We start from the raw sequence: 12980 nt of genomic DNA on the forward strand, positions 1-12980 counted from the left end.
CTAATGGAATGTCTCAAATTCAATTCACATCGCATTTTCCATCTCGTTCTTCATTTACGGCGTCGGTGTATGTGGTAAATAAAATTGTGGGTTTGCTTCCCCAGTGTAGTTTAGCTGCATCATGCTCAGAAATGTTTACGGATCTCACTTTGGCTGATCCAGCGTTTCATGTTAGTAGTCCAGTTGATATTCTTCTTGGAGTTGATGTCGCGCAATCGTTGTTATGGGGTCAGACATTATCAATGGGTAAAGATAAACCATTTGCAATGCGTTCAGATCTTGGTTGGGTGATAGGCGGTAAAGCTACTTCAGGGGGTTAGAATTTTCTAAATGTAAATTTCATCCAAGTAGTGTCAGATCAGCTAATGAATAAATTTTGGGAATTGGATTTGGTTCCTTGTGCTAAAAGTTTTACAGCTTTAGAACAATCTTGTGAAGATCATTTTAAAGAGACACATTCTAAAAACGATGAAGGCAGATATACGGTTAGGTTACCATTTCATTCCTCTCCTACGCAGTTAGGCGAATCAAAACAAATAGCCCTTCGTAGATTGCTTGCAATGGAACGTCATCTCAGTTCTGATCCAGACAAATACAATCAATATAGACAATTTATGAAGGAATATTTGACTTTAAATCATATGGTAGCAGTGCCAATTTCAGAATATAACAAAGAGAGTTCATATTATTTGCCTCATCATGCTGTTCTAAAAGAGTCGAGTACTACGACTAAACTTAGAGTTTTTGATGCATCAAGCAAAACTTCATCAGGCGTATCGCTAAACAACCTTCTCATGGTTGGCCCTAGAGTACAACCAGAACTGTTTGCAATGCTTATTCAGTTTAGAAACTTTCAATTTGCACTTTGTGCTGATCTCGAAAAAATGTTTCGTCAGATAAGAGTTCATCCAGATAACACTGATTGGCAAAGAGTCTTATGGAGAAATTCATCCAATGATTCTATTACAGAATATCGTCTTGTCATTGTTACGTACGGAACTTCCTGTGCACCATTCCTTGCAACAAGAACTTTGCACCAGCTCGCACTAGATGAACAAGAATCCTATCCATTAGCTTCTAGCGCAACAATTCGGAATTTCTACGTCGATGATCTTTTGAGTGGAGCTTCTACAAGAGAAGAAGCAGTACAACTTGTAATCAAATTACAAGAGATGATGCGAAAAGGAGGCTTCAATCTTCGAAAGTGGCATTCTAACGATCGTTCTATTTTTCGTGATACTTCAGTTGACGCTCAAGAAAACGATGCAGTTCAGTTTGAAGACGACAATGATTGCAAGGTTCTTGGAATTGAGTGGTCGCTAAAGTTAGATGTGTTTAAGTTCTCAATAGCACTAATAGACATACAATTCACTTACACCAAGCGAGAAGTACTCTCACCAATAGCCCGTGTATTTGATCCGTTGGGGCTCTTGTCACCATGTGTAACTTTCATGAAAATTCTGTTGCAAGAGCTTTGGCAAGGGAAATTCTCTTGGGATCAACCTCTTACTGCTGAACTTTGTAAACGTTGGAGGTCGTTTCTGGAGGAACTACATCTTTTTGAGCAAGTTACCTTCCCGAGATATGTGCTGTAGTCTCAGAGTGAATTTGAGTTACATGCATTCTGCGATAGTTCTGAGAAGGCTTACTGTGCTGTCATTTACATTCGCTAAGTTTCTAATTATTCGGTTCGAGTCACCCTTTTGACATCAAAAACCCGAGTGGCTCCTCTAAAGGTGCAATCTCTTCCAAGACTTGAGCTCTGTGCAGCTCTTCTGCTTACTAATTTGTTACATTCTACTCTTCCACATCTGAACCTTCCTATCAAATTGAAATGTGCCAGGTCCAATTCAAAAATTGCTCTAGCATGGATTTATTCAGAACCTAGAAGATGGCAACCTTTCGTTGCTAACAGAGTAGCCCAAGTACAAGAATTGGTTCCAGATATTCAGTGGAATTTCGTGAGTGGACTCGAGAATCCAGCAGATTGCTGAACAAGACGCCTATTTCCGTCCAAATTTGTAAACTGTGACTTGTAGTTCAATGGCCCGAAGTGGTTAAGTGATCCTTCTATACCCTATAAAAGGCATGAGGAAGATCAACCACTGCCTGAAGAATTTCTTAAGGAAGAGAAGAAAACCTTCAAAATTGCCATTGCACAAACGATCAACAATACGTTCATGACTGAAGTAATTCAGAACTATTCCTCATGGAATAAATTGAAACGAGTTATTGCATGGTGTCGAAGATTTTCCACTAATTGTTTGATACCGGCTGAAAAAAGAGTGAAGTCTTCTTTGACAGTTGACGAGTTAGACAACGCGGAGAAGACAATTGTGAAATACATTCAAAAAGTTCATTTCTCTACAGAACTTTTGTGTTTGGGTGTCGGAAAACAACTTCCTTCCGGCAGCACAATCGTCCCGTTGGCACCATTTATGGATGAATTCGGAATATTACGTGTAGGAGGCAGATTAAAGAATTCGAATCTTCCAGAAGAATGAAAGCATCCCATCTTGCTTCCCAAAAATGACTACTTAGTAGACTTGATTATTACTCACTACCATTTAACATTACTTCATGCAAGCCCGGAACTCCTTCAAGCCGCAATGCGAGAAAAATTCTGGGTGCTTTCAACTAGAAATGCTGTGAGAAAGGTTATCCACAGATGTGTCCCGTGTTTCCGAAATCGTCCAAAGGTAGCTCAACAGCTCATGGGAGACCTTCCGGAATCCAGAGTTTACCCTTCTACAGTACTTCAAAACACAGGTATTGATTTTGCTGGACCATTTTTGGTTAGAAGCTCAAGAGGAAGAGGAAGTCGCAATACTAAGTGCTATATTTGCGTGTTCGTCTGCCTTGCAACTAATGCGGTCTACCTAGAAACTGTGAGTGACTTAACTAGCAAGGCATTCATAGCGTGTTTGAAACGGTTTGTAGCCCGCAGAGGTAGGCCTACAGAACTCTATTGTGACCGAGGTACCAATTTTTATGGCGCTAGCAGAGAACTTAAGACAGAATTTCAACAATTGTTACGAGATGACAACCTCCATCACTTCCTTGCTACAGATAACATCAGATGGCGTTTCAATCCTCCCTCGGCTCCACACTTTGGAGGCCTTTGGGAGTCCGTGGTGAAGTCTTTTAAGTTCCACCTTAAAAGAGTAATAGGTAACACCAGTCTCACGTTTGAGGAATTGACAACGATTGCAACTCAGATAGAGGCATGTCTCAATTCAAGACCTCTTTGTGGACTTTTAAGCGATCCTAATGATCTTAGTGCTATCACACCAGGACATTTTTTGATCGGGAGACCTTTAACTGCAGTGCCGCAACCACAGATTTGTGACAAGATCAGCCATTGTGATCGATGGCGTTTGCTTCAGCGTACGATTCAACATTTCTGGAATCGATGGTCGGCAGAACACTTAACAAAGCTGCAGTCGAGATCCAAGTGGTGTAGGGCTAAAGCAAATCTTGACATCGGTGACTTGGTGCTGGTAAAAAACAAAAACTTGCCACCACTGCAATGGAAGTTGGGCAGAATTCAGAAAATATTTCCTGGGAAAGATAACAAAGTTCGCGTTGCGGAGGTAAAAACGCAAACCGGAGAACTAGTGAGACCAATTTCCAAGCTGTGTCCATTACCTGTTACATAGTTGAACATTCTAAAAGACATTCTTGTTCTATGTATTTGTTGGATGTAATTTGAGGTTAATGGCCTACAGCTAAGCTGAAAATTAGGCAACTCATTTCCAACTAAAAATTTGAGGTAGTGGTCTGCCCGAAGAAAATAAAACATGAATCATTCTTTACACTGAAAAACATTTATTTAACATATATTGAGAAAATGATTACAACACAATGATTTGTTCTCCGAAGAAAAATTAAAAAAAGAGATCTTACAATAAGTCCATGCAGTTATCAAAAGTCCTGTCGATGTTCCATAGTGACACTTCACAGGTAGATGGACGGCATAGCAATTTCCACCAGAATTGCAGGCTGGTCAGTTCATACCACGTGAGCAAAGTTCACCACATCAGGAGAAAAAAACATATCGAAGATGGACACGATCCTCTTTCCCCGGAGAACAAACGACCCACATCAGGGAAAATTATAACTTTTCACTTTGATAGACGTCATCACAGCACGCGCTTTCCAAACTGAAGACATCAGCAGTGCATTATTCAAGAAAGATCAGACCTCACCTGAGAGGCCAGTAGCGAAAAATTTATGATGACATTGACAAACACATTCACAAAACACCAACAACACAAGTCGAGGAGACGAGTAAAAGAAAAGTAGCGGTGTAGAAGCGATCGAGCTACGGCCGGTCTGCGTATTTATAGCCAGATTCGACCTTGCACGTAACAATGTGACGTTACATTATTTGCATATTGCCAGAACAACACAACCCGGAGAAAACACAGCTTGCAGGTTGCACAATTCTTATTTGATTTGGCATTCAGCACTTAACACCTCAACATGGTTTCCTCATGTGACCGACATGTGCTCTGTCGGAAGTTTACTGATGTCTGCCGAATGACGGCAACCAATCATAGCGTGCCACATATTTTTCCAAACACTTCCGATTCAAACTCGGACATTTGAGTGTCGGTGGCAGGTGGATGGGATTTCCCGCGCAAGGTTTTTCTCCCGGAATGGCAAAAGGTAAGTCACAAAATGTTTTTTTTTTTTTAAACAACATTGGTGAAATCCTTCAAGAACCAAAAATAAAGGCATTTGGCCCAACAGTATTTACTCATGTTTTCAGCTTTTTTTCCAGCGTTGTAGAGAGTCATCTTTTCGCTGTACTAATTTGTTCAATGTGTTTATTTTACATATTCTGCAATTTCTTTAAATGCATTTGTTCTGTTGGATTAATTAATCTAATATTATGTTTAATTATGTTATTGAAACCCCCTCTGAAGTTTCAAGGGGGGCGGTATGCTTAGAATTATTTTCCTATACAGTCCACTGTTCTAGAGGGCGCTTCAGTTCATGCACGGACGTTGAGTTTTTTCATTTTTTCTCAGTTGATTGTGTGTGCGCGTACAAGATGCTTCGTTTTGATCAGAGGTCCCTGTGTGAACTGAACTCATGTATTATTCGTGTGAACTTACAATAAACGAGAAGTAAGTGATATTCTGTGTTTCATTCACATGGAACAGAAATACAACTGCAAATTATCGAACACTCACCACAGTGAGTTTCCACAGCATGGTACTCTTTGACTTGTGCATTGAAGGCAAAGCTTGAGTATTTAGCAGTAAGTTATTGCCCCTTACGCAGCACTACATGCATTATTCCAGACAGATTATATGGTTTTAGCATGCAGACTCTCGCTGGTGAGATTAATTTACTTTATCTACCAGTTTGTTGGCATTCTCGGCTATAATGAGATGTCATCTGCCTCCAGCTCAGTTATTCACTATTCTGAGGAGTTATAAAAACAAAACTATAGTTCAGACTTAGATAAAATTAAATGCTTTCTGCGAACACAAATCCTAACTGGATAATTTTCTACAACTAATAATTTTCCCTAAGTCAACCTTAATTTATATTAAAATATGAAAAAAGGTGGGAAAAAAATTATTTAATTTTTTTTTTTTTTGCAATTTTCACCAATTAAAGAAAACTGCCTTAACCATTATTTTTTGCCCAATATCAATCACATGATCAGTATTATTATTTTCATTTTATAGTGAAAAAATTTCATGTAGATCTGTTAACACATGAGCTACCTATTTTTTACTTGAAAATTTTACTAAGATATTTGATTTTGTAAACAAATCAACAAAAACTACTATTGGTTTTAAATTAAGTAATTCTGCAAAAATAAATATTGTATTTTCCTGCATATTATCTGTTAAAAAAGTTTAAAATTAATGAGGTGCCGCGGACTGATCAGTGCTTTTTTTCCCTAGGCCAACACACTGAAACTCAATTTAAAGCAGGATTCACCAATAGAGACTCTTCTGTAGTCTGTAAAGTCGTTTATTTTACTTAGCTTGAGTTTTCCTCTTACGCGATTCTGGCTGTGTAAAATAAAAAGCCATACAGTCATAGCAGAAGCAATCTCCTTTTGCAACCACTGTTTACTCCTTTGTCTTTAAGTAATTAGTGTACTATGATCACGATTTCAAAAAGAAATCAGTATTTTTTAGATTAATTTTGCATAAGATTGAGAAAAAAACAGAAATAAAATGTGGGTTCTTTAAAAAAGTTCTCCGTTTTTATTTTCTTTTTTAAATTAACGTTAGTGGTTTAAAAAAAATTTTCTGCAGAGCCAAAAATTTTCTGCGAACACTGTCGTCTATATTATGCAAGACTGCTGTAGTCTCTAGATCAGGCCATGGTAGCCTGATCGGTAAGGTATCCGACTTGTGACAGGAGGGTCTCGGGTTCGATTCCTAGCCGATCGAAGATACACCGTCTTCATTAATGGTGACTGAGGGGATGTTAAATATGCTCATGGTCACAACGTCCTCGAAGTGAAACAATATCTCTGGGGGTCCTGGACCAGGGATTGCTTGGCTTTTGGCCTGGATCAAAAAATCAGAGCTGTCTTCTGGGTCTCATCCAACTGGTTAAACCACAAATAGTGGTAAGTATGGGGGGGGGGGGGCCTAGAATGAAAAGTGAAAAGTCTATATAGATCAGCTAGGGTGTTTTTTTTTTTTTTTTTTTTTTTTTTCAGTTATCTTACAAACTTTATTCCTTTATTTCATTTTTATAATTTGAGATGATGTTTTGAACATGTTTTAATGTTGAAGCAGTAGGTTTAAGGTAGTTTAAGAAAAGCACCACAAATTGATTGTTAAAATAAGAGTTTTTTTTCCAAACAGTTATTGTATTACTGATTTTTCAAGCAATATTTTTAATCCATAAAACTTTTTTAGGTTGGCATCAACTATCAACCGCCTACTGTTGTACCTGGTGGTGATCTTGCTAAAGTCCCCAGAGCGGTTTGTATGCTCTCCAACACCACAGCTATTGCTGAGGCATGGTCCCGATTGAATCATAAATTTGATCTGATGTATGCCAAAAGAGCTTTTGTGCACTGGTATGTTGGTGAAGGTATGGAGGAAGGTGAATTTGCTGAAGCAAGAGAAGATTTAGCGGCTTTAGAAAAAGATTATGAAGAGGTTGGCATGGATTCCCAAGAAGATATAATTGAAGATGATGAGTTTTGATGCATATATATATTTTCAAATCAAAAGTTATTGTTATATATTTCATAGCTTATATTTTTATAAATATATAAAATAAAAAAGTTAAATATATGTAATAAAAATATTGCCTGTATTCAAATGGATGCAACACTGATCAAACTGGGTTGTACATTTTTCATAGGGATTGTCAGGCACTTGCTCTGGAATACTTGAAAAGTTAACGATGAATGCCAAATGCTAATTGAGCACACTCCAGATTTTGCCATTTAAGTAATGAAATGTTAAAAGGAAACGCACTGTTCCTCATCCCATGCCAGCATTGCTACTGAAACAGAGGTATCCAGTAATTTGTCTCGAGAAGCCTGTAACCTTTTTATTTTGTGGAAGTAAAAAATATTTTTTCAAAATTTACTTTCTTTTGGGCGGGGGGGATATTTAACTTAAAATCAGAATATAAAGAAAGCATTAATTTTTGCATTGAGATAAGTATTTAAAAATGTTATAAAAAAGCTAAACATTTGGGAGAATTTTCAAAAGTGATTCTGTAGAGAAGGTTTTATTTTTGCATTCAAAAATTGTATAAAAGACCCAGATCCAAAACTGCCTAGCTTGCATAAAATCTTTCATGTACACACTAGTAGACAAATAAAACATAATAAAAACTTAAAGTTGCATATAGTACTTGGATTACTAGTACAGTCAAACCTGTGTAAGTTGACCACTTGCTGTGCGCTACTTTAGTGGTCAGCTAAAACAGGTGGTCAACTTACAGAGATTGAATTATATGATATAGATCTAATTCTGTGCCTGAAAATAGCTGTCAACTTAGACAGGTGGTCAACTTTACAGGTTTTACTGTAGTTACAGTGCTCGCCAAATTATTAGGCTAAGACTTTTAAAAGCAAATTCTTTATTGATTACATAACTATAGACACATTGACGAACAGTGAAATAATTATCTAATATTTAGTATGCATTCCCTTGTTCTTGATGAGCATTTTAAGTCTTTTTGGCATACTTTTCACAAGGTTTACACCATTTCTTAACTTTTTAAAAAAGGAGATAAAAAATTGTTTATACTCACTATTATATATACTCGTAATCATACTCACTAATTACCTAAAACGAACTTTAAATATAACAGAACACACTAATAAAAAGAACTAGTGAACTGTTTAAGCTGATTGAGATTACGTTCCTGGTAAGTAGATAAACAAAGAACATAAACAAAGCAGACAGTGCTGCTACCTGCAAACATTAAATTATGCTAACATAACACGTGATAATCAGTGTACAGTATGTACTGTACTTTAACAGTAAAATAAATAGTATTTTAGTACAAATAGTGAACAAAAAAAAACTCTTTAGTCTAATACAGGGTTCGTACTCTCCTTCAAAACTCCTCCAATACTCCTTCATTTAGGAATTTTTTTTGAAGGGCCCTTCAAACTCCTTCATTTTGGTTTTAACTCCTTCAAAGCTCCTTTTTTAGTTCAAGACTACATAATCTCCCTCTATGACAGTAACTTAAAATACTTTGATCGACAACTTAGTCCCAAGGGAGATGGTATAAGGGCGGTTTTAATGTAGTAATTTCATTTTTTTTCTTAAAATGTGATTTACAATTTGATCATAGTTAAGTCACAAAATTTGAAGGTGAACATATTATTAGATGACTGAGACATTTCATAAGTGAAGTAAAACATGCTTTAATTGTGCTTGGCTATTTTTGCAAGTTTTATGATTATTGTTTTCCCCTCCACCTCAGCAGCAAAAGTCAGATTGTCTAATTATCCTCATAAATATAATAGCCAATGATCCAGTAACGCTGATGTGACGTCATCAACAATGAAACTCGCACCACGTTATGATAATTTGATAATATGTTTTGGTAATGTTTAAAATGCAGGGAAATGCTTTATTTTGATATGGCTGAACTGTTTTACTGGTAAGACTCATTTTAGAGGAATGAAGAAACGTAAAAATGATCAACAAAAAACGCTATCTACTGGAGTTTAGGGTTAATCCACTGGATGTAGGGTTAAAATGTCAACTATCAAAATATCACCAAATAAGCAATGGCTTCGTTCAAATGTAGAAGAAATTTCCATCCGTCATACCTTGACGGGCAAGTTATTTAAATATTTAAAAATACGTAAATATTTTATTATCATACAGGCACATCGTAACAAAATGTTTATAAAAAATATGACATGTGACAAGAGGAGGAGTTAGGTGAAGTGTGACACTTCATGATAAAGGGGGAAAGGGGTCAAATATGTTGAAAAAAAGTGCAACATCATTTAATGAGAGCCCATTAGTACTCCTTCAAAATCTCATTTTACTCCTTCAAAACTCCTCCATAACTCCTTCATTTTATTTCTGAAATTGAGTACGAACCCTGCTAATAATTTGACCAGTACTGTAGAAGAACAGAAGGGGAGGAAGGGTAAACAACTCTCCAAACATAAATTCTTAATGTGTAAGTACTATGATTTGAACAAATGTTATATTAAAATATTTTGGCAAAGTTTTTCTATAGAGCAATGGAAATGGCAAGACTCTGTGATATGCTCAATACTCATTGTGCCAAAATTTAAAAAAATGAAAGGTTTTTTAGTGCCTTACTTTGATATGGACCTCAAGTATGTTAATGTAATGTTCATATTAAAATAAAACCTGTAAAATATAATTGGCTGGCTCAAGATAAAAACTGTGATATTTAAAGAATTATTTCTTGCATTATAGATTAAGTATGACTTAAAGGGGCAATGATTTTTTTCGTCATTTGTCGTTGTTATTGTACTTTTACATATGCTTTGAAAATTAATACTTGTGATTTCTAAGTATTGTGATACTGATTAAGAAGAAGTTGAATCTTGATGTTACAAAGTAAAAGGTAGATAAAAACAATCTTCCATTTAGTTTTTCTGTTGAGGAAAATGATGAAAATAACATTGGGAGTGCTTTTAGTTTAAATACATGCTTCAAATTTCTTTATCATGTCCCGATTGTGAGTTCTTGGAAAGATCAAGGCCATAGTTGGTTCTTGCGACAGACTCCATTACTTGTCACAAATTATTTTATGCTCTTGCTGTTTTCATAATCTACATTTTGAAATCAGAAAAGAAATACAATGCAAGTATATATAGAGGCGTCCCAAGATAGAAGATGATTGTGACCTCCCAAACAATTTCTTTCCTTGGCAAATTTCGCATGAAGATTCAGAAACCTTGAATACAGCTTTGCAGTTTTCTTTTTTGACATGTTGTCTAGCTTTCTCTTTTCAGTAGACGTAGATATGTGTGCATTCTTTTATTTTATCATTTGGAAAAATTCAGAGTTTCCTTTGGTAAGTTTAGAATAGGCCCAGATCTATAAATTTTGGGCCCACCTACAGCAAAATCTGTCGGGCCCCTTCCCAAAGGCCAGCAGTGTATAATTACAACGTTGATAAATCTTAGTTTCAGTTTTTTTCAATTTCTTCAACTTTTTCAAGTCCTCAAATACCCAATTAGACATACAGGGTGTTCCATTTTAACCTGCAAAACATTTAGTTTCACAACCGTTAGTCCTAGATATATACTTCCAATTGTAAAAACGTTTAAAATCAGACACAGAGTTAATATATATTGAAATTTAGAAGCAAAAATAAAAATGAGTCAAAAAATACAACATTTAACTTTTTACACCGGCCCTAGGTCCCCTAACTAATGTTTAGAGAAATAATCTCCACTAAAAACTATTACAGGCACAAAAAATTTAACATTTATGCTACCAAAACTCAAGGAGATATTCCAGTTCAAAGTTTTAAGGGACCATACAGACAATTTGATTGGAACTAATCGCTTTTTCAGAAGAATGACGGGTTGTCAAAGTAAGAAAATCAAGGTATTCATATTTTTCATTGCTATTCAAAAATAAATGCATTTGTTATGCCGTGATATGCAAAAACACTATACAAAGCCTCAAACAATTGAAAAACCACACTCTATGCACACATATAATTTTAGACACTGTTAACCATTATATTTTCCCCCAAAAGTCTTATTGACGGCGAGTAAAACGTGGTGTAAGTCACAAAACACTGCGTTTCATATCTCGGTGAATATTGCTCGTACTAATTTCAAACTTTTTGTGTTGGAATTATTTTTCAATGGAGATTGTTTCCCTTAATATAAGTTAGGGGACCTGGGGCCCGTATAAAAAGTTTAATTTTGTATTTTTTGACTTTTTATTTTCTCTTCAAACTTTCGATATCTTAACTCTGCATCTGATTTTAAACATTTTTGCAGTTGGAAGTATACATTTAGGACTAACGGTTGCGAAAATAAAGGTCTTGCAGGTTAAAATGGAACACCCTGTATAAAGAGGGCTGAAAATTATACTGAACTCATAATTTTAAATATCCAAATGATATAATCACATAATAAAGAAAAACAAACAAGTATTATAGAAGCAAATGCAATCAGATGTCGAAATGTGTAAAAATTTGGGGCTAACACATAAAAGCATAGGAAATGGCTGAGATGCGTAAATTTTGCTACTAATCTCTACAGTTTCCATGATTTTTCAGCATTTTGTTCTAAAAACCATGACTTTCCATGACCATTTTTGATCATAGTTGAAATCCATGACTTTCCAAGTGTGTGGTTCCCTGATTAATAGTACATAATCAATAAATAAGCAGCCATTTTAAAGTAATAGGTTTTCAAAAAAAAAAAAAAAATACTAATTTAAACCACATCATTATATTAAAATAAGAAAAGTAGAAAATGCACAAAATTTGAAGATTTTGTTGGGTGCTCTCATTCATTTGCTCAATTCTTTTACATGAAAAATGCTGTTCCTTGTGACCTAGAAATAAAAGAATCCCTTCCTTTACAAATTTAATGCTTTATTTACATTGTTCTTATCATTTTAATGTACCTTTCTTCAAAGCAAACCCAGAAACATGTTTAATTCATATTCCACCTCCAGTATTTTGACTACAAAAAGGGTACTTCCTATATTTTTTTGGGAGGAACTATATTAACAGATCATGGTTTTGAGCATATAAAACATCACTAGAATGATGGTTAATGTTTGCGAAAAACATATTTTGTAAATTAAAAGTTCTTTAGCATGCTTTCTGTGATACAGAGGTTGACTGTAACTAAAGAAACTATTTTTAAATTTTTGACCGATTTGTTTTCATGTCAAAAGAAAAGCCCTTTAATATTTGCTTTCCAGAAATGATATTTATTTTTCTGTCTTTCTATAATGTATTTTACACTTGGTATTGATAACTTCCTTTAATTAAAGTACTACATTTTATTCATATGTAACAATATTTTTTTTCAATAAAATGTTTTTCCTTACAGTTGTCTTTCTTTTTAACCTGTAAAATAAACTTTTTAACCTGTACTACTGCAAATCTTTTATTGAGTAACTAGGCTTACATTTTTAAGGGTTTGCCTTGAGTAAGTGTGGTCTTGTGTGATGTTGTTTCAGAGTAATGCCTTTGGCTGACAATCACCCAAAATTTCGCTATCTTGATTTCCCTTTGTTCCAATCACTGCAACATTGTTATGAGACAAAGGACTTGATAATAACCTCGTTATCTTTTATTTTCTATCTTAAAACAACTTTTTTGCCTTTTAAAATATGTATAATCTTTCAAAAAAAAGTTATGTTTTGAATTGTTCACTTAAAAAAGGAATGTTCTGCATACAAGCTTCCCTTCATGCGATGCGACTGATCAAGAAATTATTCAAATGAACTTCAATATTTTGAGACTCGTAATAGAAACAAGCAGTATTTATA

General features: G+C 35.2%; 1 protein-coding gene across 2 annotated transcripts in view; it reads left to right on the forward strand.

Moving 5' to 3' along the window:
- The window catches only part of LOC129227276 (tubulin alpha-2 chain-like), a 35046-nt gene extending 22520 nt beyond the window's left edge, over window positions 1–12526 (forward strand). The window contains exons 6-7 of one of the 2 annotated variants that reach the window (XR_008580827.1): window positions 6903–7932; window positions 8009–12526. Coding sequence is in view for 1 of the 2 variants with exons in the window: in XM_054861799.1 (XP_054717774.1) it covers window positions 6903–7196 (294 nt within the window). In the remaining variant the exon portion in view is untranslated. Of the gene's footprint in view, window positions 1–6902 lie in introns of both variants that reach the window. The other variant, XM_054861799.1, reaches the window with a different exon arrangement.
- The last annotated feature ends 454 nt before the right edge of the window (window positions 12527–12980 follow it).

Source organism: Uloborus diversus, chromosome 8 (assembly GCF_026930045.1).
Source record: "Uloborus diversus isolate 005 chromosome 8, Udiv.v.3.1, whole genome shotgun sequence".
Classification (NCBI taxonomy): Eukaryota; Metazoa; Arthropoda; class Arachnida; order Araneae; family Uloboridae; genus Uloborus; species Uloborus diversus.